General features: G+C 42.3%; 1 protein-coding gene across 3 annotated transcripts in view; it reads right to left on the reverse strand.

Moving 5' to 3' along the window:
* The window catches only part of SAMD12 (sterile alpha motif domain containing 12), a 343,905-nt gene that overhangs the window by 108,969 nt on the left and 210,057 nt on the right, over positions 1-24,879 (reverse strand). Inside the window, exon 5 of one of the 3 annotated variants that reach the window (XM_036232983.1) lies at positions 12,300-24,871. The exons of the other annotated variants lie outside the window; for them this stretch is intronic. Within the exon in view, the coding sequence (XP_036088876.1) occupies positions 24,867-24,871 (5 nt within the window). The 3' untranslated portion in view covers positions 12,300-24,866. Of the gene's footprint in view, positions 1-12,299; positions 24,872-24,879 lie in introns of those variants that run through there. 3 annotated transcript variants of the gene reach the window in all.

The following is a 24,879-nucleotide window of genomic DNA, read 5'->3' on the forward strand; positions in this document are numbered from 1 at the left end:
AATGGAACAATGTGGTCTATGTGGTGTGGAGAAGAAATGCACATGATCCAGTCACATGGAACTTCCATGAAGGTGGGAATTTCATGTGAGATACTGGGTGTAGCTGTCCTAGGTACACAGACTAGTGGACAGGGTGATGTGCGCCCAAGGTATGTAGGGTCTTGATGCAAGAGTTCCCAAACACGCAGAAAATGCCGCGTAAGGCGAAGTCTTAGACCTGCTCTGCTCATGAAATCGGCTCCTCTCTGTGCTCCTTGGGATACTGAATGACGAAACTTATAATGCAAATGCATATCATGCAGCCCTCAAATTAAGAGAGCCTGGGAAAGCAGAGAAGTCACCTCAGGCACCACTCAAGAGTGGGTTATCAAACAGGCCCCTGACATGGAATAAAGAGTTCCTCAATGCAATTATAAATACAAGGAAATAAACATAATATGCAAAAGATAAAAAAAAAAAGAGTATACTTTGGAAAAGATCCACCACAAGAGAAAGGCAATTTTTAAGAGTAACTACTTTGTATTCTCAAAATAATTATTCAAAACAAAAAGTTGCCGAAAGAGAGATAATGAGGCAACAGACAGAGATAAAATGGGATTTTATGGAAAGAATACAAGCAAGCAAGAAATGCCACTGCAGAATTTAAAACTGGATGAAAAGCAATAAAGAGGAAAATCATCCCCGAATTAAGTGGCATTAGACTAGTGAAGCAGGACAGTGGTCCCCAAACCACTGTCCTATTAAGTAAGTATACTTCACATACACATTGCTGAGGTCAAATATCGATTCTGACTTAGTGAGCCTTGGGTGAAGCTAAAAAGTCTGTATTTATAAAAATTCTCTGAAATGATTTTGAGTATCAGTCTGGTTTAGAAACTATTAAGGTGAACATGAATGAACTTGGGACAATCACCCAGTATTCAGAGGGAGAAAAAAGGTAACTGAAAATGATTAAAAGGAAAAAACACGAACTAGAAGCACGAACACAGTATATGTGGCTTATGCATAATGGGAGTAAATGAGGCAGCAATCAGAACCAACGCAACAGGACCAATTTCAAAAATACATATTGAAGAAAATCTCCCTGAAATGAAAAAAATACCTCTGGTTTCAAAGGTTTTACTGTGGACCCTTTGAAAAGTGATACGCATTTGGATGTACTGAATATTATATCTAAAATAAAAATCTTCCCCAAATCGAGGAAAAAGAAATAGATCACATAGAAAAGAAAAAGATGTCAGTGGAATTTATCTATGTGGTTTTCAGGAAGAATGGTTAACGTATGATCTCCAAATTCTATTATCTGCCCAAGCTGCCAATGGTAAGAGAAGACAAATGAGAAGACTTTTATGTTCTCTCTGGTAACTGAGATTAACCAACAATCTGAAAATTGAGGAACACGAACACTGTTAAATAACATTGCTTCTAAGAAAAATATAAACAGATCATTCTTGAAACAAGAGATCCAACTGTGTAAGAATCACAAATTTAAATATTGCAGACTGGGACAAAAATCCCGAAGTAGAATAACAAAAACCGTGCGTGAGAAACTGGAGGAAGAAAAGTGTGGGTCATTTTTCGTTTATACATAAGGGTGAGTCAACAGATACTGTTTCGTTCTTGATATTAATAGTCTGAGAAATAGGTTTGGATCGTAGGTCTTAAACATTTATCAACATTATTTAGTAATTTGACCATAACTATCAGAGGAACTTCAAACACATACCATACCTTCTAAATTCATGGAGTCGGATGGGGAGGAGGGAAGGAATCAAAGAAAAACGCAGATCATAAAGCAAAACTAGCCTTTCCCGCTTTGCAAAAAGGCAGGGGAACAAAAGAAACAAAAAACATTGAAGTCAAATGTAAACTAAGAACAGAAGAAATAACAAAATAACCAGTTTTTGTAAATATACATGTTTATGAAAGTCTGAAAGTACATGTACCCAAATGTTGACATTCATTTCTGCATAGTGAGTTTAGAGTAACTTTATTTTTGCATCACTATTTTTTAAAAAAATTTCTGGGAATGATTACATATTACGTATGTGATTGAAAATAAAACATAAACCTAAAATTTCTCTTCATTCATCTGAATGAATACTGATCACAAAGCCGCTCATTAAAACCAGAAATGTCCAGCATAGCTATAGTGGCTGAGATTGGCATTTGCTGTGATTATGCAACTTGTTTCACTAATTTGACTCATTTCCCCAAACAGGATGCACAGGTGGTGTTCATTTATTTAGTCACAACACTAATTACTCTTTACAATTGCGTTCTTCCTCGGTTTTCTCAGCATAACCATTGCAACTGTAGAAAAGCGCCCTTGGATGACTGCTTGTGTAGGTGTGTGCAGAAGGTGTGAGACCTTGACTTACAGGCCAGTGAGCCTGGGTCCTCTGCCCTGTAAGGCTGTGAGGACTTACTGGTGACATTTCAGTCCCTTTGTCCCATACACTTTTATCTACACTCCAGTCTCAGCCCTCATAATTTCCCCTCCCCCAAACCTCAGACTCCAGCCAAACTCAGTTATTTCTTGACTGCTGCTGCCACGCCTGGAATACTTTGCCATCTGAGGGGGAGCTAGAGGCCCCTTCTAGGGTCCACAGCACCCTGCCTTTCCCCTCATTTATCTCATGTTGTATTGTCACTGCTCAGTAATCTGTCTTGCGAAGGCAATGTCTGTCTCACGAGGAAGACCTACGATGCTTGCAAGCAGGGGGTGTGCATTTGCCTTCCAGCATTAGCACAATGCCTGAAAAACAGAAGGCACCCAACAGTTATGCACGGAGGGCTTCTCTGAGCTGATTCACTCCAGCTCCCAGCCCCTTCTTTCCTACCTTATGTTTCTTTTCTTGGTGGGAGGGATCTTATGATCTAAGAAGCAGAGTTTACCAGCAGCTTGTTCCCCGAGCTTCTGACTGCAGCAGAGCCAGGCTCTCCCCTTGCCCCCACTTCTCCCTCCCTCCATCAGTGCATGTGACTCTGTGGCTCTCCAACATGCCCATGATCCCCACTGTCCTAATACACAAGGTGTTTGGGGTTGGTTTTCCAAGGAATTGTCTTCCCGGACTATTTGGAAGGGCTGGCAACAAACTAGTGTATCCTAAGTCCCAAGTGTAATGTCAAATAAGACCTGACAAAAGATTTTTCAGGGACTACTAACTATCCCACGACTTAGTGCATTCTGGGCTAAAATGTAACCACTTTCCCAAATTCGGATATTGATGTCCTAATCCTCAGTCAGAATATTACCTGAGCTGGCGTTGCAGATGTAATGGTGTAAGATGAGGTGAAACTGGAGGAGCGTGGGCCTCTATTCCGAAACTACTGGTGGCCTTATAAAAAAGGAACTTGGGCACAAACACGCACACACAGAGAATGTCATGGGACAATTTAAGTTATGCTGTCACACAAGAAACTACCAGAACCTAGCAGAGCAGCCAGGAAGAGACCCTTCCCATGGAGCACAGCCCTGTCAAAACCTTGACCTCAGACTCCTGGTCTCCAGAATTGTGAGACAATAAATTTCTGTTGCTCTAAGCTACCTAGCTTGTGGTTCTTTGTCACAGCAGCTCTAGTAAACGAACACCTAGTATGATATGCTAAATGCTTTCTCATGTCTTCTCGCTATTCCAAAGGTGGCAAGCAAGCTTCCTTTTAAAGTTCATGCCAAGTCTTCAAGTTACGTCATGCGCTAGCTACTACCCCAGGGAAATGATCTGACATTCAGTGCTGTCCCTGCGCACTGAGGCTGGAGAACACTAAGGAGATCAGGTTAGCTGAAAGGGGAACAGAGAAGTCACATGCCTGTTTGTGTCAGGTACAGTACATGTATCTCTTCGCTCCTGAAAATCACCTCACGATGTAAGTAGACTGTTGTTCATTCATATATTACAAATTAGTTAAGATCTGGCAAGATCAGTCATTTGATAACCATACAACCAAGGTGTAACAGCATGGACGTTTGAATCCAGCTCTGACTCTGAGGCCATATCAGGATTTTCCTTCTGGAGAAGGCAATTCGGCATCAGGATATGTTACCAAAGAGAGCTACTATCTTTTTCTCGAAGGCATAAAAAAAAAACAGGCACATATTACTGTTTACGGATGGGTTATGCATGGTTTTATGTGAAGTAAGGAGCATGGACAACACAAGATTTCAAAGTTCCTTTTTGGATCTATGATTTTTATGATCTCAGAATAATCTTCGTGAACTGAGGAAGAAAGAGCCTTATGCTTCAGGAATTTTATCCATGTATTCCTCATGTGAAATGTTTGGCTCTCTAGATTAAGGGACAAGATTCTGCAACCAAGCTGGTCCCCAGCAAATGCTAGCTTTGGACCAGTAATCGCTGCCACATGCCCAGTTCTGCTTCTACACACCAGTGTCTCTTCCATGCCCTGAAGCCCAAGGTATGGAGTGAATTCGGACCCCTGAGAAGCAGGGAGTCCAAGCATGCTGTCTTGACATACTTTCTCTAACCTTATTTCGCCTTCTAGTCACCTCCAGCAGGATAGGCAATAACACTTTTATACACTTAATAACATAACGCCTACCTAAGAACAGGAGTCTTGGGCCATGAGACAGTAGATTTAAATCACCAGGAATAGCAGATCGCACAGGAAACACTCATAACAGCGAATAGCAATGCAGAAGAAAACTACAGATCAAAGAAAGATGGTGAAATTTAAAAGGCTAGAAACAACAATTGGCAAGTGAGCTATGCTTTCGTGAACATATATAGAGTTCTCCCCCTCGGGAAGCGGATGCCTTCAGCCGGAATCGGACAATGTGTGCGGCCGGCGCCATGTCTCGTGCACACTAATCACCACCCATGATCGGCAGCGGCAGTCACGATTGAATTTTAATATTATCTTTATTTTTATAATTTCACCTAATTACCAAAGACAGTGAGTTTATGTTTACTTTGGATCCCAATCTTGAAATGATGAAAAGCTACTTTTTAGAAAAGAAAAATGACCCTTGATAAAGATGACCTTTTCTCTTCAAAATGGTAAGATGCTGACAAAGTTCTAAGCTGTGAGGGACAGAGAAGTGTGGTTGCGCCCGTGGTGGCTTTTACCTTTTCTTATAGAATTTCTACTGGAAGGAGCTCAGAGTCTCATAAATAAACAAGAGCAAATTAACTAGTGGTTTAACTATTTTGCCGGGTTTTACTTCGCACGCAGAAAGTCATTTCCACCTGCGGGGCTTGGTTTCCCAGCAGGAACGCAACCCCGCAGCTTTGAACTTGACAAGAGAGCCCTGGCCTGGCTCCCCAACCACTTCCTCACATCCCTATGATCTTGCTATTTAACATAAACAAAAAGAGATCTTTCCAGACCCAAATACATTTTAATCAACACTGTACAATGTTGATCGTATCAATATATTGACACTGATACTCAACCTCACTGGGATAATCAAGAGCAAGAAGCCACTTACTTATCTTTAAGATTAAACAAAAGCCTGTTTCTCCTCTGTCTGACTTCACAAAGTCCTCAATTGTAAAGAAAAAAAGAAGGGAAAATGTACAAGCTGACACTTTGCCAAACATACTTGGGAAGGAAAAAAAGGGGATTCCCGAAGCCCGTAGCAGGTAGGCTGGCTAAAATCAGGGCCTTCTTCACATCGCCTTTAACGCACGGAAGCCAGAGCGGGCGTTGGCCCCGCGTCTCTGGCAGCGACCGCGGCAGAAGCGGCGGTGGCTCCGCAGCGTGGTGTCGCTCCAGCGGCCGTGCTGCTGCTCCTGCGGTCTGCGCGGAGCAGAGCCTGATGGAACGATGTGTCAGTGATTTTGTTCTTGCTTTTTTGATGGGCCCCTGAGGGTGCTTCTGAGTAATTGTGCCTCGGCTCCCGCAGCTGGGACGGGCGGTCTTTCCTTCCTCCTTCTCATGACTTAATCTCAGGGTGAGAAGGCTGCCTAGTCAGGGTAGGTGGTTTGCGGTCCCCTGCCCCGTTCTGGGCTCCTCCAAGGCATGTTTTCCCGTCGCTTGTCCTGTCATCTGGGTATGGGTGTGAACGGCAGCTAGTCATAGATAAAATAGTGTTTCTGAGTAGAAGAATGTGCTACCCAGGAGGCATGACCAGTATTAATTGGCTGCCTGTGTTCGATAGACTGTGAGCTCCTCAAGGGCAGGGACCGTGCCTCATTTGTCTCTGTATCCTCGGTGACTAATGCACGTTCATTTGTTCATTCATTTATTCAACAAATATTTGCTGAGAGCTGGAGGTACAAGATGAGAAAGGCACAGGCTTCGACAAAGAGTTAGGCATTTCTTTTGCTCCACAGGCTGGATTGTGATGCCATGAATACACTTTGTAATGCATTACAAGTTACACAAATATACACTCAACTCATACAGACGCTGAGCTTTCTTGCTCTTAGACTCATTGAATGTCAAAGGTGAACAGGACCAGCTTTTACAGATAAGGAAACCAACGCTCAGAAAGAGCTGACCAATCCTTGAACTTGTGGTCTTTTTACCTTGAGCAAGGTGGTCCACGGAAGATAAAGTACTTCAAGTAGAAATGTCCACTGTTCTCTGTATTGCTCGTGCCCTCACAACCTAATTTTGTTATATATACGTTTAAATATTTTAATTTCCAAATTTCACATAATTTAAGGGTCTCCAGACCATGGTTTAAATAAGAGTTGTGAACCCGAATTCCCACAGAAGCCTGAATGTAGTATAATTGATGTGAGTAAACCCAGGGGATCGAACACGGGTCAGAATGAACTGAAAACACTTGCTCTTGTTTCAGTTAGACTCCACATTCGAGGCTTAAAGCAATGATTTCCATTGTGCTTATGCTTTTGTGGGTTAGGAATTCCTGAAGGGCTCAGCTGGGTAGTTCATCTCTGATGCACATGACGTCCCCTCATCGAGGTGGAGGATCTGTTTTTGAGACGGGTCCCTCGGTCACGTGTCTGGTGCCTCTGTGCTCCTTGACCTCCTGTCTTTCTGCACCCAGTGTTTCTTCTCGAACCTCTTCACGAGGCTTGGGCTTCTCGCAGCACGGTGCTCTCAAGGCAGCCGCACTTGTTGGATGATGGCTTACTTCTCTGAATAAGTGACCCAAAAGACAGGAAGTAGATGCTGTCAGTTTCCTAAGGCCAGGGCCCAGAAACTGACATAACACCACTTCTGCCATTTTTTACTGGTCAGAACAGTCACTGGGCCCTACCAGATTCAGGGGCAGGTACCCAGATCCTACCTCTCACTAGGAGGAGTATTAAAGAATTTATAAACATATTTAATGTGCCACAGTCTGTTCTAGAGAACGGCTACTATATACCATGTTGCCATGCTGTGAGATTGTGGCTCAGTATATTTCAGAAATTCGTAGACAGAGGATGAAAATTTACATTAAAAATATTAAATCTCCTGATTTTTAAATATTGGCAACTAATTCAAATTTTCTGAAAAACTTGTGCCAGACAGACACGCACATTTGCAAATGCTGCTCACACCCACCTTCCTTCAAACACTAACTAAAATCCTTACAAAGACATTTTAAGAAAATACTGACATGTATTTGGAAATATTTGCCTACAACAGAAATGAAGATCTTAAGAGCTTTTTACCATGTTTGACGACAGGTTTTTACTGAAAACATATTAGTAGGTAAATAAAGGATCTTTCTACATAACTATCCTGACCCATGAGAAACTGAATGTCTCCTAGTGTGAGAATTCCCTTCTCCCATTTCTATCCTGGCCAAATCACAGCTTGATGAAAAGTATAGTGATTTTCATTTCTTGTTGAATTTGACTGAGAACCAGAAACACAAGCCGATGAGGGAGGGACTGACTGATTGCCCCAAAGAGAAACAAAGAGACGCCCGGAAACTAAATTAGAAGTCACTGATATAAACAGTCTAAGCTCCACACTTGGACTTCTTAAACTTTAGTGACCAAATCACCTTCTGACTCTGAGGGAAGGAATGCCCCAAGACAGAATACTGAATCAATACCCTAGATGATTCTGATGTAGGAGGCCCCTCAGCCACAGTGCTCGTACTCACAGAGATAGGTTTCTGAGAGCAAAACTGGGTGCAGCTATGGTAGGAATCATGCTCCCCATGCCTCCCTTAATGAGTGGATGGTGGTTGTCGCCATGAAGGAGCCAAGAGAACAATGTGTATGCTGGGCTGCATATCCCCGACTCAGTGAGAAAAATGTTCTAGGAGCAGGGCATAGTGTTAATTAGTTAAATGAGCTCAGGGAAATCATTTCCCCTCTCATGGCCTCAGTTTCCTCTTCTATAAGATGAAGAGGGCTGGCCCGGGGTCCGAGGGCAAGTGGGACTGCCTACATCCTGTTTCCCAGGTTAACCTGCTCCCCCAGTCCTGGCCCAGCCTCTCAATTCTCTTCTGCCCAGCCGCTTCCAACACACGGGATAACACATGGGTCGAAAACAACTTTTTAGCCCTGAAAGAGGATCTCTGTGGTCTCTTCCTGCTTATGTGGCTGTATTATGGTTTTGGAGGTAAAGTCAGGTGAGAGGAGAGCATAAAAAGACATTTTGGAAGAGGGAAAATAATTTTGTGGGGCTGGAAGCTGTACAGAATGTCAACCTGCAATCTGAGATGGGTGGGGGTGTCGAACAGTCTACCAGCCAATCCCAGGCCTGTTCTGGTTATCAAGGGGATGGAGGTCTCGGTGTAGTTTCCTCTAGCAAATCCTAGCAGCTAGACCCCAGGATAATCAGCAGGAGGGGCAGGGCTGGGATCAGTGTGAGCGAAATTGCATCTGCACATACATGAACCTAGGAGTGTTTTTCCTTTTATGTTTTGCATCAGGCACCTCAGTGGCCTCACCACACCTGCCACACTGAATTAGGGCAATGGAGTTGCATACTTGCTGTGAAGCTGTCTTCTCTACTGCACACCCCTTGGGTGGGGTGGGAGTGGGTCATGTAGAAGAGGAAATGCAGACAGGTCAGGCCAACCTAGGCCAGAACGTCCACGGATTGGATTTACTGAAGGGCGTTAGATGGAAAGGGCAAAGGTTTCAGATCTCTGTGTGTTACCTATGCAATGCTGTCAAGTCTGTTTCCCATCTAGTTGATGGGAATAAGATCACCTTCTTAGTAGGGGTGTTGTGAAGATGAGGGATATATACAGGGTACCTGAAATATAGTATTTAGTCATTACATGAAAATTCTTTCCTTCTTCCCAGACTCCAGTCTGCCTTGAGTGGCTGTTAGGAAATGAAGCAAGCTAGGGACAGCATCCTTCATGCCCAAAATGGATGTGAGAATCCACGTCCTTGCACAGAGGAAGCCTGGCAGGTCTTTACACACATTGTTGATGTTCTGACTCACAGTTGCTTTTTCTTTTAAATCCTCCCATCCTGCTCGGGTTGCACCAAATGTGGGAAAGTTAAAACTACAATGCCAGGATCTCGCCCACCAGGAAAAATCTCCCGGTGCTGTTTTGAGCCAAAATTCCAGGAAAAAAATATTACAAATTCTTGTGCCATAATGCTTGCTTAGTAAGAATTACAGCTATCATTCATTTAAATGATTAGTATATGCCTGGCCCAGTTCTAAGCACTTACGAACAATACCTATATAGCCCTTTCAATACTATAAGTGGTGCAAATGGCTATTCTCAATTTATAGATGAGAAAATAGGGCCTAATGTGGCTCGTAAACTGTAGAAATGGGATAGGAACCAGATTTTTTCCTGAGTTTCTTAAATGCTATTTACTACTGAATATTCCATCATTCTGGACACACAAATAACACAAGAGAAGTTCATCGCTCTCAGAGTTTAGAGAGGCAGAAAACTGTCAGCCCTCACATGTAAGAATAGTGCAACACGGTATGGAGCAGCTCAACTAGACAGGAAGCTCCTGGGGGGAAGGGACTTTGTTTCTTTTTCTTTTTCATTTTTTGTTTTTTTTTAATATTCCTATTTTCCAGTGCGATTAATGGCTCTTAGTAGGTGCTCAATCATCGCGTGTTGGACATGTAAGCAAATAAAATGACAAGTGCTAAGGTGTCTGCTACGGACAGAGATGTTGGTGGGAATCCAAGGTCCAGGGAGGTCCACAGGGGTCCAGTGAAGAAGGCCAGCTTCACTGGGGACAGAAGGGGGCGTGAGCTAGAATTTGGGGAGGTCAAAAGAGCCTGGAGACAGAAGACACGCATCAGTGGAGGCATGATGCAGCACACACATGAGGGGCTGAGACAGGGAGGAGAACGCACCGCCTAGAGAATTATCTGTCCACTAGTCACTGTGGCGAGGAGCCAGCTAAACCCCTAATAATTGGTGGGTTCTTGGCGAAGACTGGCCGTTATCTGGAAACAGGTCTACATGGGCTGTGTGGACAAGGTCAAGGGAAACAGGTCAGGCCAGTCTAGACAATAATGCCTGGAAGTAAACTGGAGTGGACTTGACCGCAGGAAGTGTGGGTCCCCGCCCATGGCGGAGCAGATGCAAACACAAGTTTTGGTAGCTGTGAAAATCCTAAGGGGAGGACAAGTCAGCAGTGAAGACTGTGGAAGGAGAGGAGTTCCAGGGGAGGTACTTGCCACCCTCTCCTCTTGGTTTTTCATGCACCCTGGCATCTCCCTGCTCTCGGAGACTCCTGGTGCATCTGTTTATTCTGTAAAATGAACTCATAAAAATCACATTTACTAAGGGATAAGCCACAGGCTCAGCCGTGAGACTCAAAAAGCCTGAAGTCCCTTTAGTAGGGTTGTCTAACTAGATATATTAGAAATTCACATGTATATACGTAATTTAATGTATTTTCAAATAAATGACAATATAGTATTATGTAAATTTACATAAGTAATTTCACCCTAGGCTAAAGAGCTAAGTCTAAAAGTGGAAGAACATAAAAGTTGACTCTATCTTAAGGCTACTGGTTCTAACCTTATCATTCCCACCCAATTGTCTAAAAGAACAATGAAATTACACAAGTGAGTTCTGCTCTGCCAGTCTGTATTTAATCTGTGTCCCAGCCAGGAGGAACACTGTGGTTGGGTAATGACCCCCTCACAGGCCTTAGGAACCCTAACATTTTTCACTCAAAAGCCTGGAGTGGTGATGTGGGGTGATCTCTGCCACTAACGTGTGGGAACGAACAGCTCATCACTGCCTACATAGTATGCTGTAGAACGCCAGTCACCCATGAGATGCCAAAAGGCATTGTAAAGAAAAGGGCCTGGGTTGTGATAGGAGTATCCCTAAGATACTCCCAGGTATGTGACTTATTAGGAGGACCGACAGGACTCAGCATACAGCTAAGATGCGTTATAACTAATGGATACAGAGCAAGATCAGCAAAGGGAAAATAAGGTGCATGAGGAAGAGTCTCAAGGATGCCAGGCATGAGTTGCCAAGAGAGCCCTCCCCGGCCAGTCACACAGGATGTGTTCACTTTCTCCAGCAGTGAGTGGTGACAACACCAGGAACACTTGTCAGCAACTCACTGCCCAGGGTTTTTACTGGGGACTGATCACACAGGCATCCCCTGCCTAGCGGGTACCCCAAGTCCAGACTCCCAGAAGGAGCGTAGGTGCTCAGCATAAATGAGTCTGTGCCGTTTAGGTCCATGAGCCATTCTGATCACGGAGCGAGGGGTGGGAACCCTCCTGATATCCAAGTTTCGGAAACCTGCGGGGGCCGAGCTGGTGAGCAGGACCTTCTAAAAAAAGTGGCCTCATGCCTGCTGCATCGACATTTCCTATGCAATGGCCTAATACGTCCAGCAAGCCCTGTATACCATGACCACGTTTTGGAGATTAATAACACGAGGTTCGCATATTAAAGGCTTTGAGAAGTACTGCAATATAAAAGACTTTTTTTTTTTTTTTAATAAAACCATTTCCTAAACTGATTTGACAATTGTCCTTTTTTAAAAATAGAATACGCACTACATCCTTTTGGTTACTGGCATTCTACGGGACAGCATTTGGGAAATCCTGAACTAAATATATGAACTTGCATCACTTCCCTGGACTCGGCTTCCACCATTTATGAAACCCACCAATAGCAATAGCTGGCACACATACTGCTATCACCGTGTTAGTTATTCTATACATAACTCATTTGCTCAGTAAGAGGTTGGACTAGGCAACCTCTAAGTATGTAAAACAGCGCGACAGGGTGTTAAGAGTGCAGGTAACTGCACCAGACGGTCTGAGCTAGTATCCTGGCTTTGCCGGCAGCAGCTCTAAGACAATTTTCTTAATCACGATGTACCTCAGTTTACTTATCTGAAAAATGAGAACAGTACATAATACACACAAATGTTACCAATGTGCTTGTTGAATTCTTTTTTTTTTTTTTTTTGAAGTAAATGAAGTTTGTACCAGCTCAAACAGTTTGGACCCTTTGTTCTGTGCCATGAATCATGGTAAAGCGCATACAACAGACTCTGTGTCTTCAAAGCCTATGGGATGGGATGGTCAGATGAGGGTGACCTGAGGGAACCAGAGCGGCCCCCAGGTGGAGTTCACGCCAGGGACCTGGAAGCCTTGACACCCAGGGCCAGTCAAAGCCAGAGCCCAACTCCAGGAAGTAAATGCAGATGTCACAGGCCAAGAGGCGCTATTCATTTTCTGGGAGTCTAGGACCAAGGCCAACAACAGAAGCAACCTGCTTTTGACTGTAAATAGAGCAAGAGTCTAAACAATCTTCAATTAAACCTGGCAATTTCATCCATGTGCTGGATGAAAGGCAACTCGCAAGGAAATCCCCTCCGAATCAAGACTCCCACAGATCTACACGGTAGAACAAAGAACAGGGAACGACGCCAAATTGAAAAATGACAAACTGTCACCAGGAAGAAGCCAATTTTTAATATGCCTCAACACTTTTTCTTTATCCTTCCTCAAGCTATCTCCATTTGAGGAATGTTCTGCAGAAGTGAGTAATCCTTCATTGAGATATATGAAGAGTCAGCAGTGGCATCCTGTTAAATGAAGGACAGTGACATCTTTTGTAGCGTGTAGATAGATACAAGCTGGTGTAAAAGGTGAGTAAAAGACCCTTTGGTGCAACCAGGGTATGATAAAACAGTTGCTCGAACAAAGAATTTTACAAGGGCTTGGTGAGGAAACTGGGTTGCTATCTTCTTGAGACAACGATAGGTTTTTCATATTCATAATGGTTCTTACAGATGATTCCTGTGGCTGTTTTTCTAGGATTCACCTCTTTTCTGAAGTCAGGATCTAGAATATTCCATATACCTCATTGTGCCATACCTATCTATCCCTAACAAATATTGGCTGGGTGCTTGGCACATAGTATGTGCTCAATAAATGTGTGTTGAATAAATGAAGTCATTTGTCCATGGATACTTCTGCTTTAAATAGCCAACAGCTGCCTCCTTACCTAGCGACATTTGATGTGTCAAAGCCTCCTTCCCTCCAGCAATATGGATTCTCAAAGGACATGGCACTTTGTGGCTATTAATAAGAGCTGCCTTTGTGGGAGGCCTTACTTTGTTTCAGGCACTACTCTAGGACCTTTAAATGCATCGACTCTTTACTCCACACGATCACCTACAAGGTAGGTCCTTTTACACCTTTTACTTTTACAGGTACAGAGCAATGAAGCCGAGAGAAGAAAGAACTTGCCAAAGGTTCCACAGCTAGGAAGTAACAGATGCCATTTCTCTAGCTGCCTCAGTCATAGTATCATAGTATTGACCACATCGTGTTGGGCTCCTCGCGGTCTAACCATTCATTGGCCAATGACAGTGCTAGCCTGGGGGCTTACTGGGATGAAGCAGGGCTGTTCCTCATGTAATTCCTAAAATGATCAATAGAGCAGGTTGAATAACCCATCATGACCCAACTCAAACATTGATAAAATAAAACCAAGGGTTTTGGGGTCAGACAGACCTGGGTCAAGCTCCAGCCTCCCTAAACTCTAACACTGTCACCTTGGCCATATCAATTCATTCTTTCCAATCTCGGTTTCCTCTCTATGAAGTGGGAATTATGGAACCTACTTGTGGTGTTTGTTGTTGAAGAATGTGAACTGCCTATCTGGCACAGAGATTAATTATAATAATACTCATTTAAAGGTTTGTTTGATAACCGTACTGCCTAAGATCTGCCTGAGGCCTAGTGGGTGTTCTACTACAAATGTCTATGAGATGAATGAATACTACATGTCTCAATTTGGAGATCCAATGCAATAAGACCCACACAAAAAGGCTAACTGTAATTTTGGTTGCTTCAAAACAGATCTTGTTTCCAGGATGTAAGCTTCGTAACAAATGTGTAAGTTGGTGTCTAAACCAACGTGGTACCAAAATAACCATATTCATTATGGGAAACCTGCCTGCCTCTTACCGGCCAGTCCTTCCCTATTTTACTTATCTTGGTGTCATTCCTAGTTCTGATATTTTACTTTCATCACATCCTGCCATCTCCCTGACACATCTCTGTGACAATCTCTTAAGTCAAGAACACAAAACTGCTCTTTTTTGCCATGTAGGAAAAGAAGTGTTCAAAACTTACTTTTTCCACAACTCCATCTTTATGAACTATATGCTTTTTTCTCTAAATACTAATGCAAAAAAAAAAAAAAAGATAATTTGGTAAATTTGTATGTCACTGATTAAGTACAACGAAGAAATCAACTACACAGTCACAGTGGTCAACACTTTTTATGGTGTCTGCTGCCTCGCAAGGGTAGCGAGGAAGACATGTTACAACCCTGGCATGCCTGTTGATGTTTGGAGCAAAGCTGGGCCAGTCAGAGTTCCTGTTCAGGGAAAATGGAATCAGGATGAGGAGGGGCAGAAAATAACTGGGAGCAGAAAGAGGAGACACTGAGGAAGCACTTGAGAGAGGTCTGACATCTCTAGCCATCGTTAGTAAGGGGTGAGAAGCCTTTTGCCATTCTGTGGCTTGTGTCACCGAGATACAGTGTACAGGGAATGAGGAAGACAGAAGAGAAGTAAGCGTGAGAGAGAGTAGACTGTTGTGTGGATTCTTGCTGGTTTTCCAGTTCACAATCGTATTTCTTCTTGAGGTCCTGCTGTCTCTTTGCTCAGAAGCACCGTTGCAAACTCCTGTCTGTGTATCAGGAATAACCCCCACCAAGCTCCATTTTTTCCTGAAGCTACCTTCAGATTCCTGTTATTTGGAACCACACGAATCCTAACTTAACCAATAGCAAAACCATAATTACAATTAGGCTCATCAATGATAATCTTTATATGCATTCAATACTGTGCATATTTACAAACCACTTATTATTATTATTAATATCTACTACATGCAAGTACTAGAGTAATGCTGCTGAAGCATCCATCCAAGAACTAATAATTGCATAGCAGCTGGAGGTTAAAAAGCAAGCCAGGGAGAAAGAGTGGATTTTCCGAAATGATAACTAATATGAGAAGTCATCAAATCACTGGCAATGATTCTGTCTACATGAGCCCATCAAGGCCAGATGATTGTACATCAGTAAGACAGTAGGGAGAACTGTTTCTCTTATCATGAAAGAATAAAACAATGAAACAGATGGATTGATGTTTTTAAAATGAAGATTACAAGAGTACAAAAAACAGGTGGTTAGAAAACTGGCTACCATCTCCACGGTTCCTAAGAAATGTGCTTCATTCTTACAGATGCCAATAAAGCATTATGCAACTGTCAATTTAATAATGGAAATGCCACCAGAGATTCATATGTAACAGAAATCAAATGTTACCGATAACAGGGAAAGGGGGTTGGTGGGGATCTGAATTAGTGAACCGTGTTTGAGAAAATGATTGAGGCAATAAAAAGATCAATAGGAAACCAGGCTATTCTCCAGGACCTAAGGGTTTCTCAGTGGACTATTTTAAAAGAAGAGCATTTTACTGACTCATCCCATTTTTAATACACTAAGAAATGTAGTTCGGGTGCCTGTCATCACTGCAGAAATGGGAACGAATGGGACTTGAGCTAACTGTAGATTTAGTGGATGACTATGAAAAAGAAACCTGGTCGTTTGCCACTCTCTACTCAATATAGCCCTGCAGATACATCAAGAACAACACAAACACTGTTCCAGACCAGAAAAATACAGCAATTATGTTGCTTTAGAAAATTTGGAAAAACCAAGAGACAGCCAAGAAAATAAAAAGCACCCTTAAACCACCATCCAGAGATGTCACTGTGAAAATTTTGGTGTGTTTCTCTCCACATTCTTTTTCCTGTGAGTGTGAATACTATACACTTTTATTGTACTATATATATATCATTTAAAAATAACATTTTGATCTGCCTGTATATGTTGTTTTCATATTCCTCTTTCCTCTTAATGTGTAGCAAGGATTTTCTCCTGACATTGCCTATAATTTCATTGCTATACCACATTCAATTGCATGGTTTTGTCATAATTTAACCAACATGCTATATATTTATGTGGTTTCAATTTTATTATTTGCTATGGACTAAATGTTTGTGTCTTCCCAAAGTTCACATGCTGAAGCCCGAATTCCTTATGGGATGGTATCAGGAGGTGGGGCCTTAGGCGAGTAATTAGGCCATGGGTGGAGTCCTCAAGAATGGGATTAGTGCCCCTATAAGAGATGAAAGAGCTTGCTTTTTCTCTCTCCACCATGTGAGCACACAATGAGGAGGCAACCTTCTGCAAACCAGGATAGGTTTTCACTAGGAACCTAACCAGCTAGCAGCTTGATCTTGAATTTCCCACTCTCTAGAACCATGAAAAATAAATTTCTGTTGTTTAAGCTGCCCAGTCTATGGTATTTTTGTTATAGTTGCCTGAAGTAAGATGGTATTTTTTTAAACATTAAAAAAAGATAGTTGTTTATTTCTACTTCCTTTCCTTGCCCTTTCCCCATGATCCAGTCTTACCTTTTCTGTCCAGCTCTGCTAAGAGAGGCTGAACCTTGAGGGCTGCATCACTGCCATGCCTTGCCATCTAGCTTCTGGTTGTTTACCTAGTGGGAGGCAGCAGGCGACGGGTCTGGCTCTTCTCTCGTTCCTTCCCTGCTTGAACCTGATGGTTCTGCCACTGGTTACACCTGTCTGATATGGTTCCTCCTGTCGGCTGACCCCTGTTCCACAGCTCCCATGCTCCGCAGACTCTGTGACCACAGTCTTTCCCTCAGGTGTATGCTGCTGTTGGCCCCTGGGTGACTCAACAATTTGGAAGTAGTGGTGGTTGAGAGTCTTCTAGTCCCAAGAATAAAGGCAAAAACTCTGTGTCCTATAAAATGTCCTCCTTATGTACTTAAACCATCGAAAATATTAGGAATGATTCTTTAACAAGCTACATATCCTGATCAAATCAAATCATCAAAAGGACCCAAAGGCACAGCTATGTATAGAAGCTTCTATACCATCCTTTAGACTTGCTCACAGACAATGAAAAACTGTCGTTAGGTATTCCTGCTCTTCTGACTGTGATTCTGGTTGACAAAGAAACTGGCTTGTGTCAGAAGCAATTTCATGGAAGTGATAAAGCTATCTATCTCATACGGTGGCCTCTCTCATCTCGCTGGCTTGAGGTGATTGCAGAATTTTAACAAAAATTCACTGTTTGACTTGTCGGAATAGCCTTATAAAACATATAGTTCAGCCTTATACTAATCTCAGGAAAGGATGTGTTCTTAGAGGTAGATCCACTTCCTGTGCACCTTTTATTCAGATCTGTGCTAATAATGACTTTGCAAAACCCTCTCTTTTAATCCTCACAGCAACTCTGTGAGCTGGGTATGTTTGTCCTCCTTTTACAGTAGGAAAAAAACTTACTTTCACAGAGAATATGTCATTTGCCTGAGGTTAAGTAGGTAGTGAGAGGCAGACAGAGCTGGGATAACAACTTAGATGCTTTAACTCCGAAGATCATGCTTTGTGTCGCTCTGTGATAGTTTATCTTAATATTGACAAAAGTAACACTGGGGATGAGGAGCTGGCCAGGGCAGGAAATGGCATAAAGCCTGACCATGAGCTCTCTCCTCAGTACAGCTTCTTGTCCCACTCAGGTCTCTTCCGATATTCATCTGAGCAGACCTTCATCAGCAGAGACGTGATATGCACACAAGCCGACGGACGGCTCAGCGAAGGAAGCGCCCACAGGACTCCGTGAGCCTGTCCATCGACCTCTCTTCTTTGACAGAAAATAAGACTTAATGTGCGTAAAGGTCAGGAATGCTTAGTAGTCAAGTGACTGGACCACCTTCACGGCCTACATATGCGCTGATAATTCCTAAATTTACATGTTCTGTGCCAATCTCTATTGGCGTTCCATGCTCAAGACACTTGACTGCTTCCTTTAATGACTCCAAGGGACCTCGGGCTATCACGTTACAACCGGCCTCCTCATTTCCCAGGCGAACCTCAGCCTCGCACTCCCCTTCCGGGCCCCTCCTCAGCACAGGTTCCTTCACCCATGTAGCAGCCCAGGCCAGGATCCCGGACTCCGTCCTGATTCTCTCTCTCTCCCGGCCACATCCAATCCATCGTCACGCCCCGCTGCTTCCACCTGCAAACAGATTCATCCCCACTCAGCTCAGTGGCCACCACCGAGTGTTTACCAGTACCTATTCTCAGCTGGATTTCTGCAAGAGTCACCGTCTGGCCTCCCCAGTTCCATCCCTGCCTTCGTCTAATCCATTCTCCACGTAGCTGCCGGCATAATTTCTTAAAAATATAAATGAGATCTCATCACTCCTCTGCTTAAAATCCTTTAATAACCTCTCATTACACGTACTGAGACTCTAATCCAAATCCTTCGTGTGGCTTCGAGGCCCTGCAGGATCTGGCCTTGGCTGTGTCCAGGACACATGATTCTCCCTTGAGCTCTGTGGTCCAACCTGTGGTCTTTGTTTAGTTCCTAGATAATTCTAAACTCTTTTGTGCCTCAGAATTTAGCACATGGTTTCCCAACTGCATGCTTGCTCCTCCCCTACTCTTCACCTGGAAACCCTCTTTTCTCCTTCTTGTTTCAACTTAAATGTCACTCCAAATCCCCAGTTAGAACCTCTTGTTCTATTTTATATTTTTCCTTCATTACCCTTAACACGATTTTATAGTGTGAATGTGCGTGTGTGTGTGTGTGTGTGTGTGTGTGTGTGTGTCACATGCATGCCTCATTTCCTGTGGGGAGGACCCTAGAAAGGGATGTACCAACAGAACAGAGGTGCAAGGGGCAGTGCATTATGGCTCCTACAGAGATACCTCCCTGTAACTGGACGATGGTAGCCACTCTTCCAAATCTCACAAAGTTTCATGTACCTCTCACCATAGATTTTCCCAAAAACTGGTGGCTGATTTGGGGGTATTCATGTTGGCTTTCATTAGTCCAGATAATTTCTAATATTCTGCTTACCTCTATCCTCTGCTTCTTTTAAAGTAATTTAAGTCTTTATAGAAAGCAAAACTGAAACCGTGAAAGCAAATTTGATTCTCTAGAGAACCTGAATTTTTATGGCAGCAATTATGTCTTTTTGTTGTTGTTGTTTCTTTGCTGCAGTTCCAATACTCTTCCTGGTAAGCCTTTTCTTTCTGTCATTAAAGTCAAAACTGGTCACCAGATGACAAAATAGATGGTGGGAAGAGAGGCCAGAAGAGAATAAATATAAGCAAAGGAGCACAATCAGCTCAAGATATTAAGACAGACTGCTGATTGGCTGAGCATGTTCTAGCAGTATACCGATGCTTATGGGCTAAAATTGTGTCCTAAGCATGCTGTACCAGCTCGCTGGATGGGAGGGTATGGGAGTGCTCAAAGAATGGATAAAACATAGGTTAACATATACTATGTTGAACAGATATAGGCACAAAACAATTTTTGAAAATATTAAGAAAGTAGTCACAATAAAGCAGCGCTGCAAGGCATGGCATTAAAGGAGACGCGACTATGTTTATACATTTTTCTTTTTTAACATCCATCTCTCCTCTAGGTTCTAAAATCAGTTAGGACAAAGACCATTTCTACTGTGCTCCCAACTGTAATTCTAGTACCTGGCATGCACCTTAGCACAAAGCAATGATGAAATTTATCCACAGTGTAATCAGAGTTATAGCAACAGAATTAGCATGGTGTCGAAGAGCACGGGCTTTGGAGAGAGCCTGCATTCAAATCCTTGTTCCATCGCTTCTTAAACTGTGTGGTCTGATTCAAGTTTCTTATTTTTTCTGTACTTCAGTTTTATCTGCCCCATCGGGATAATAATAGCCTCCACCGCATAGGAACGTTGTAAAGTTAAGATGGAAATGCAAATAGAGGGCTTAGAACAGTGTTGATACATAACAAACAAAATTAATTACAGTGATTATTACTGTTCTTGTTAGTCAACCTGGCCTCATGTAGGGCCAAGTATTCTGAGTCTATGAATGAAATTTTGATATATCTTAGAGAAGTTAAAAGTCTAAATATCTGGAATACTCATTGGGCTGAAGACTCCTTGAAGATAGGAACTGTCTTGAGCTCATTCAGTATCTTGCATTTAACTAGTGCGCAATAAATGTTTCTCCCATTAAATACTCTATAATCTGCCTTTATAGCATCCAGGATGGAGCCTCTAGGTTGAAGCCATTCTCCTACCTGTGGAGACACTGAATCACCCTTTCCTCTCCACTTGGGTGGTAGGATTTCAGCTAGAGTCAACACTCTCAACATCAGCATCAAGGGGAAAATAGGTCAATTCTTTTTTCAATCTTTTCTTGCTAAGCCCAGGGCTTGAATGGGATAGACACTCTGGAGTCGAAGTAATAATTATTTCAATTATCTTTACTCTCACGACACTAAGTATCTACCAGGAGTTATTTTAAGGATGAGGACACCCAAGTACCACTGCAGTTCCTAACCCCAGTGCGGGTTCACCCAAGGGACCAATAACTCCCAGTAGAACCATCTCTTACAACAGAAGTTGCCAAGCTGTCATAATTTTAACTCTTATTAAGTTACAAGGAAGACAACAAAGAATGACTTATTTAAAGATTAAAACTGTGCCTATTATATGGAGTAACTCATTAAGCTGTTGGGAACTCAACCTTCAAGCCCTAGAAACCCAGTTTTGTCTCTAGACCACTGAAGGTTAAAAACAAACAAAAACAGATGAAGTCAAAGCTCGCTTATACTACAAGGGGAAATTCCAGGGTGTGTGTGAAGGACCTGGTTTTCCAGCACAGCACCTCAGAGCTGCTCTTTGTACATGCGGGGATTTTGCCGCAAAGGATGGGCAATTAAGGAGTTCACACGTGTGGCTGTGAAATCACTAGAAAGACTAACTAAAAGTCTATGTATGCCAGGTGGGCATTAGTGCCCATTTCCATCCTTTCAATAAGACAGAGGACTACTTTAACTGCACTTTTTTTTGTTTTTTTTTTTTCCTGAAAAGAATTCAAGGTAACATTTACCTCTTTCAGTATGTGTTCTGGAAGGTCGGGGCAGAACTCTGAAGCAGCACGGTGTCAGCCTTCTGGAATGGGAACGTGACTCACTCATGCCAAAAAGACTTTGGTGAATCTCTTGCGTCTAGCTTACTTGTCAATTTTAAAGACTGCATGTTTATTGTTGAGTCCTGTTATCCGGCCTGACACATAGTAGGTATTCTATAAAAATTTTGTATAAAAGAATAAGTATGTTTTTCATTTTAATGTCCTAAAGCACCTATTATATGATGCTAGACATAGACCATACTCAATAAGTAATCTTTCAAAAATCTGAAGGGAAAGATTGGGTAGAATTGAAACCTCACACCATCATTTACTATTTTAAAAAGGCAAGTAAAGACACACAGGTGATTACAATATTACCTTTGACACTTTCTTAAAGTCATAAGGGGTTGGGTGCTGTTATCACCTACTTTCTTGCTCTGGCACACACAAGTACGTGTGTGTTCACAGACATCTTCAAACACGCATTCCTACATATGCCTAGATAACATCTACACAAGAAGACAACCATTTGCACATTTGTTAATCACGGCTTTGTTTATATAGCATTTCTATAAGGAGAATCATGGTTTCTGAGCCTTTTAAACCCATGTAAGAGGCATTTTTCAGTTCATTCCATGAGCAAATGCGATGAGCCCAAGTCTCTGCTAAGAAATTCAAGCCTAGAGAACTCGATAAACAAGTATAAATGAATCGTCTGACTGAGTGACATTTTCATTTAATTAAAGCAGAAAACCAGCTCTCAAACAAATGATTACCCCTGACAATGAAGCAGACACTGGTCCTTAATTAATTAATTTCTAATAGTTCTTCTCGATGCTGAGAGGAATCTTTAGTGAAGGAGTACACTGAGGAGGAGAGGAGAAGCCAAGCAGACTAGGAGAAAGAAAGAGCGCCGAGGCACAAAAGATAATGCATATTTAAACTTTTAAAAATAGAAAGTAAATTAGAGACCATTTATTTATGCCTTAATACATGTCAAATCCTGCCGGACCAAAATTATCATAGCAAAACTCCTGTTTAACAAAACAAATACCCAAGTCTCAGGAGAGGATCAATTTAAAAACAAAACAAAACAAATTTAGGTCAACAGAATTTCTTCTGCTATTATTTTATTTCATCCTCCTTTCCACGGTGTGGTCTGAATTTTAGGGACATAGATGACAAGAGAAAAATCAAATTTCTAGATACTTAGAAGGACAAATATCCACAATGTAGAATACAGTAAACATGAATCACGAAAAACAAACTACCTGAGAGAAATGGGACGAACTGTAATAAAAATATATACTCAAATGCTTCTCATATATTTTCAGACACTTCATATACTACCTTCATCGATGTTTAATAGTTTTCAGTGCTACACATCTGTTTCACTTCTCTAACATCACTTGGAAAGAGCGAGCCTTCAGATGTGTAAATCAAAGCCACATCACCTTTCACACGGCAGACACTTGAAACCTTCGAGGTCACTGTTAATAATTTTCTGTGCACTCATTTACGCCGAATCAATTTCAATTACATCAATTAAAATGGTGACTAGCGAAATGTCATGTCATTGATCTAACAAGATGAAGATTACTCAGAATATTCGGGGGCATCAGGAAATGCTAAGCTCGCACCTCTGCTTCATTAGGATGTCAAGTTGGGAGGTAAACAAATTTGATTTCTTGGTGCCCTAATATCTCAGGTACGGAGGAAGCAGCTCAGAAAAAAACACAGACCTCTCATTCTCAGCAGCCCAAAATAATGGAAAATGAAGGATGGAGAATGATAACTATGTGTGATGAGCAAGCTGCTAAGAGAGACCTTAGTATCTACTGTTCCTTCACCTGTCGCTACAGGTTGCCTAGTCTCATGAGTTGACTCCTCTCCATCCCCACTTGCCACTACCCTCACTTTCCTGCTGTAGATGAATGCAACAGCTTCCTAATTAGAAGTCTGGCTTGTCTTATCCTTCCCCAGTGCATCTTCCTATCTTTTGTTATACAAATCTGATTAGCAATGTCTTTGGTTCAAAATCTTTCAGTGGCTTCCGCAGTCTTAAAGGAACTTTAAATTCCTTAAAAAGAGCAGGCAAACAAAGCATTCACTTTACCACCGGGCCCCTCCCTTCCCTTCCCAGCCTGTATTTCTATCTTCTCCCCTCCCTTCTCTTTCTCCCATGGCCCTCTACCAGCCTTCCTTGTACTTCTGGAAGGCACCAAGCCTCTTCTTCTATCTTGGCCTCAGATCAGGCTCTTTAACTGGGACATTTTTCTTACTATAGTTCCCAAGCCCTACCTGCCCCAGTTAATACCTCTTCCTCTTTTAGATTTTAGCTTTCTGAGGGAGATTTTCCTGATCCCTCCCAATCTGGGAAGCATTGCTGCTTACTCACTCCCCAAAGGATAATTAACATCCTCTCTCATCATGTTACTATGAGTCTTTGTTTGACGAGTCTCTTCCCCATTAAAATGTAAATTCCATGTATCCGAGACCCATGTCCATCTTGCTTTCTGAATTGTACCGACACCCAGGAAAGGCCTGACATACAGCAGAAATTCAGTGAATACATGGTTTTTTTTTTTTTAGTAAACATACTTTTATGACATGGCTTATCTCTCTAAGGTTCTTATTGTCTTGACGATTTAAATTTTGATGACTGAAGAGAAAATAAACATACTGTTAATTATAACACCTGGCTCGATTCAGTGGTCACTTACTCTTGAATCCTTTCCTGACACATTCCTTCTGGAGTGGATGCCATTCCTGCACAATCCTAGAATTCTATGTTTATCTCTGTTATTCCTCACATCTTATTCATTTGACTTCAAGGGTATGGAGTGTCATGTTTCTTCCTAATGCATAGGTTATAGTGCTGGGTACATAGTAGGATCTCAATAGTGTATTTTTGATGAATTCCTGAATGAATGACTGTGTAATTAATATTACAAATGGATTAAAAAAAAAAAAAGCTCGGTACCAAGAATGAAGGAGTTATTTCAGAGAAGAACAGATGATGTTAATTCCTGGCAGGGGCACAAGGCTGGGGCACGCACAGGGCCGTCTACGTGTGGTGCTTGCTGGATACAGGAGAACCTGAACACCTGCACTGTGCAGTGCTCTACTCCAGGCACTGAGAACTGGGGCCCCAAAGACAAAGGCCACAGAGAATGAAGACAATATACAATACTAGAAACAGATATTCTGAAGCACATAGGTGACATATTTTTCTTTCTTCTCAGAAAAGCCGAACCGGCTCAGTATACCTCTGCAAATGGTTCTGATTTTCTCTCATCTAGTCTACAGTCCATTTTCTATTGCAATTGCCTTTCTAAAAAGACAACAGGAGATTTCAACACCATAGACTCCAAACTACAGGGTTTAGACTTACCCTGAAGAAATCAACCAATGTCGGTAGTGGAAAGTCCACATGTCCTCTTACAGTATCTGTCATTCATGATCCTTCAAATCCAAAGTCAAACTATAAGG

This window comes from Rousettus aegyptiacus, unplaced genomic scaffold, assembly GCF_014176215.1.
Source record: "Rousettus aegyptiacus isolate mRouAeg1 unplaced genomic scaffold, mRouAeg1.p scaffold_m13_p_15, whole genome shotgun sequence".
Taxonomy (NCBI): Eukaryota; Metazoa; Chordata; class Mammalia; order Chiroptera; family Pteropodidae; genus Rousettus; species Rousettus aegyptiacus.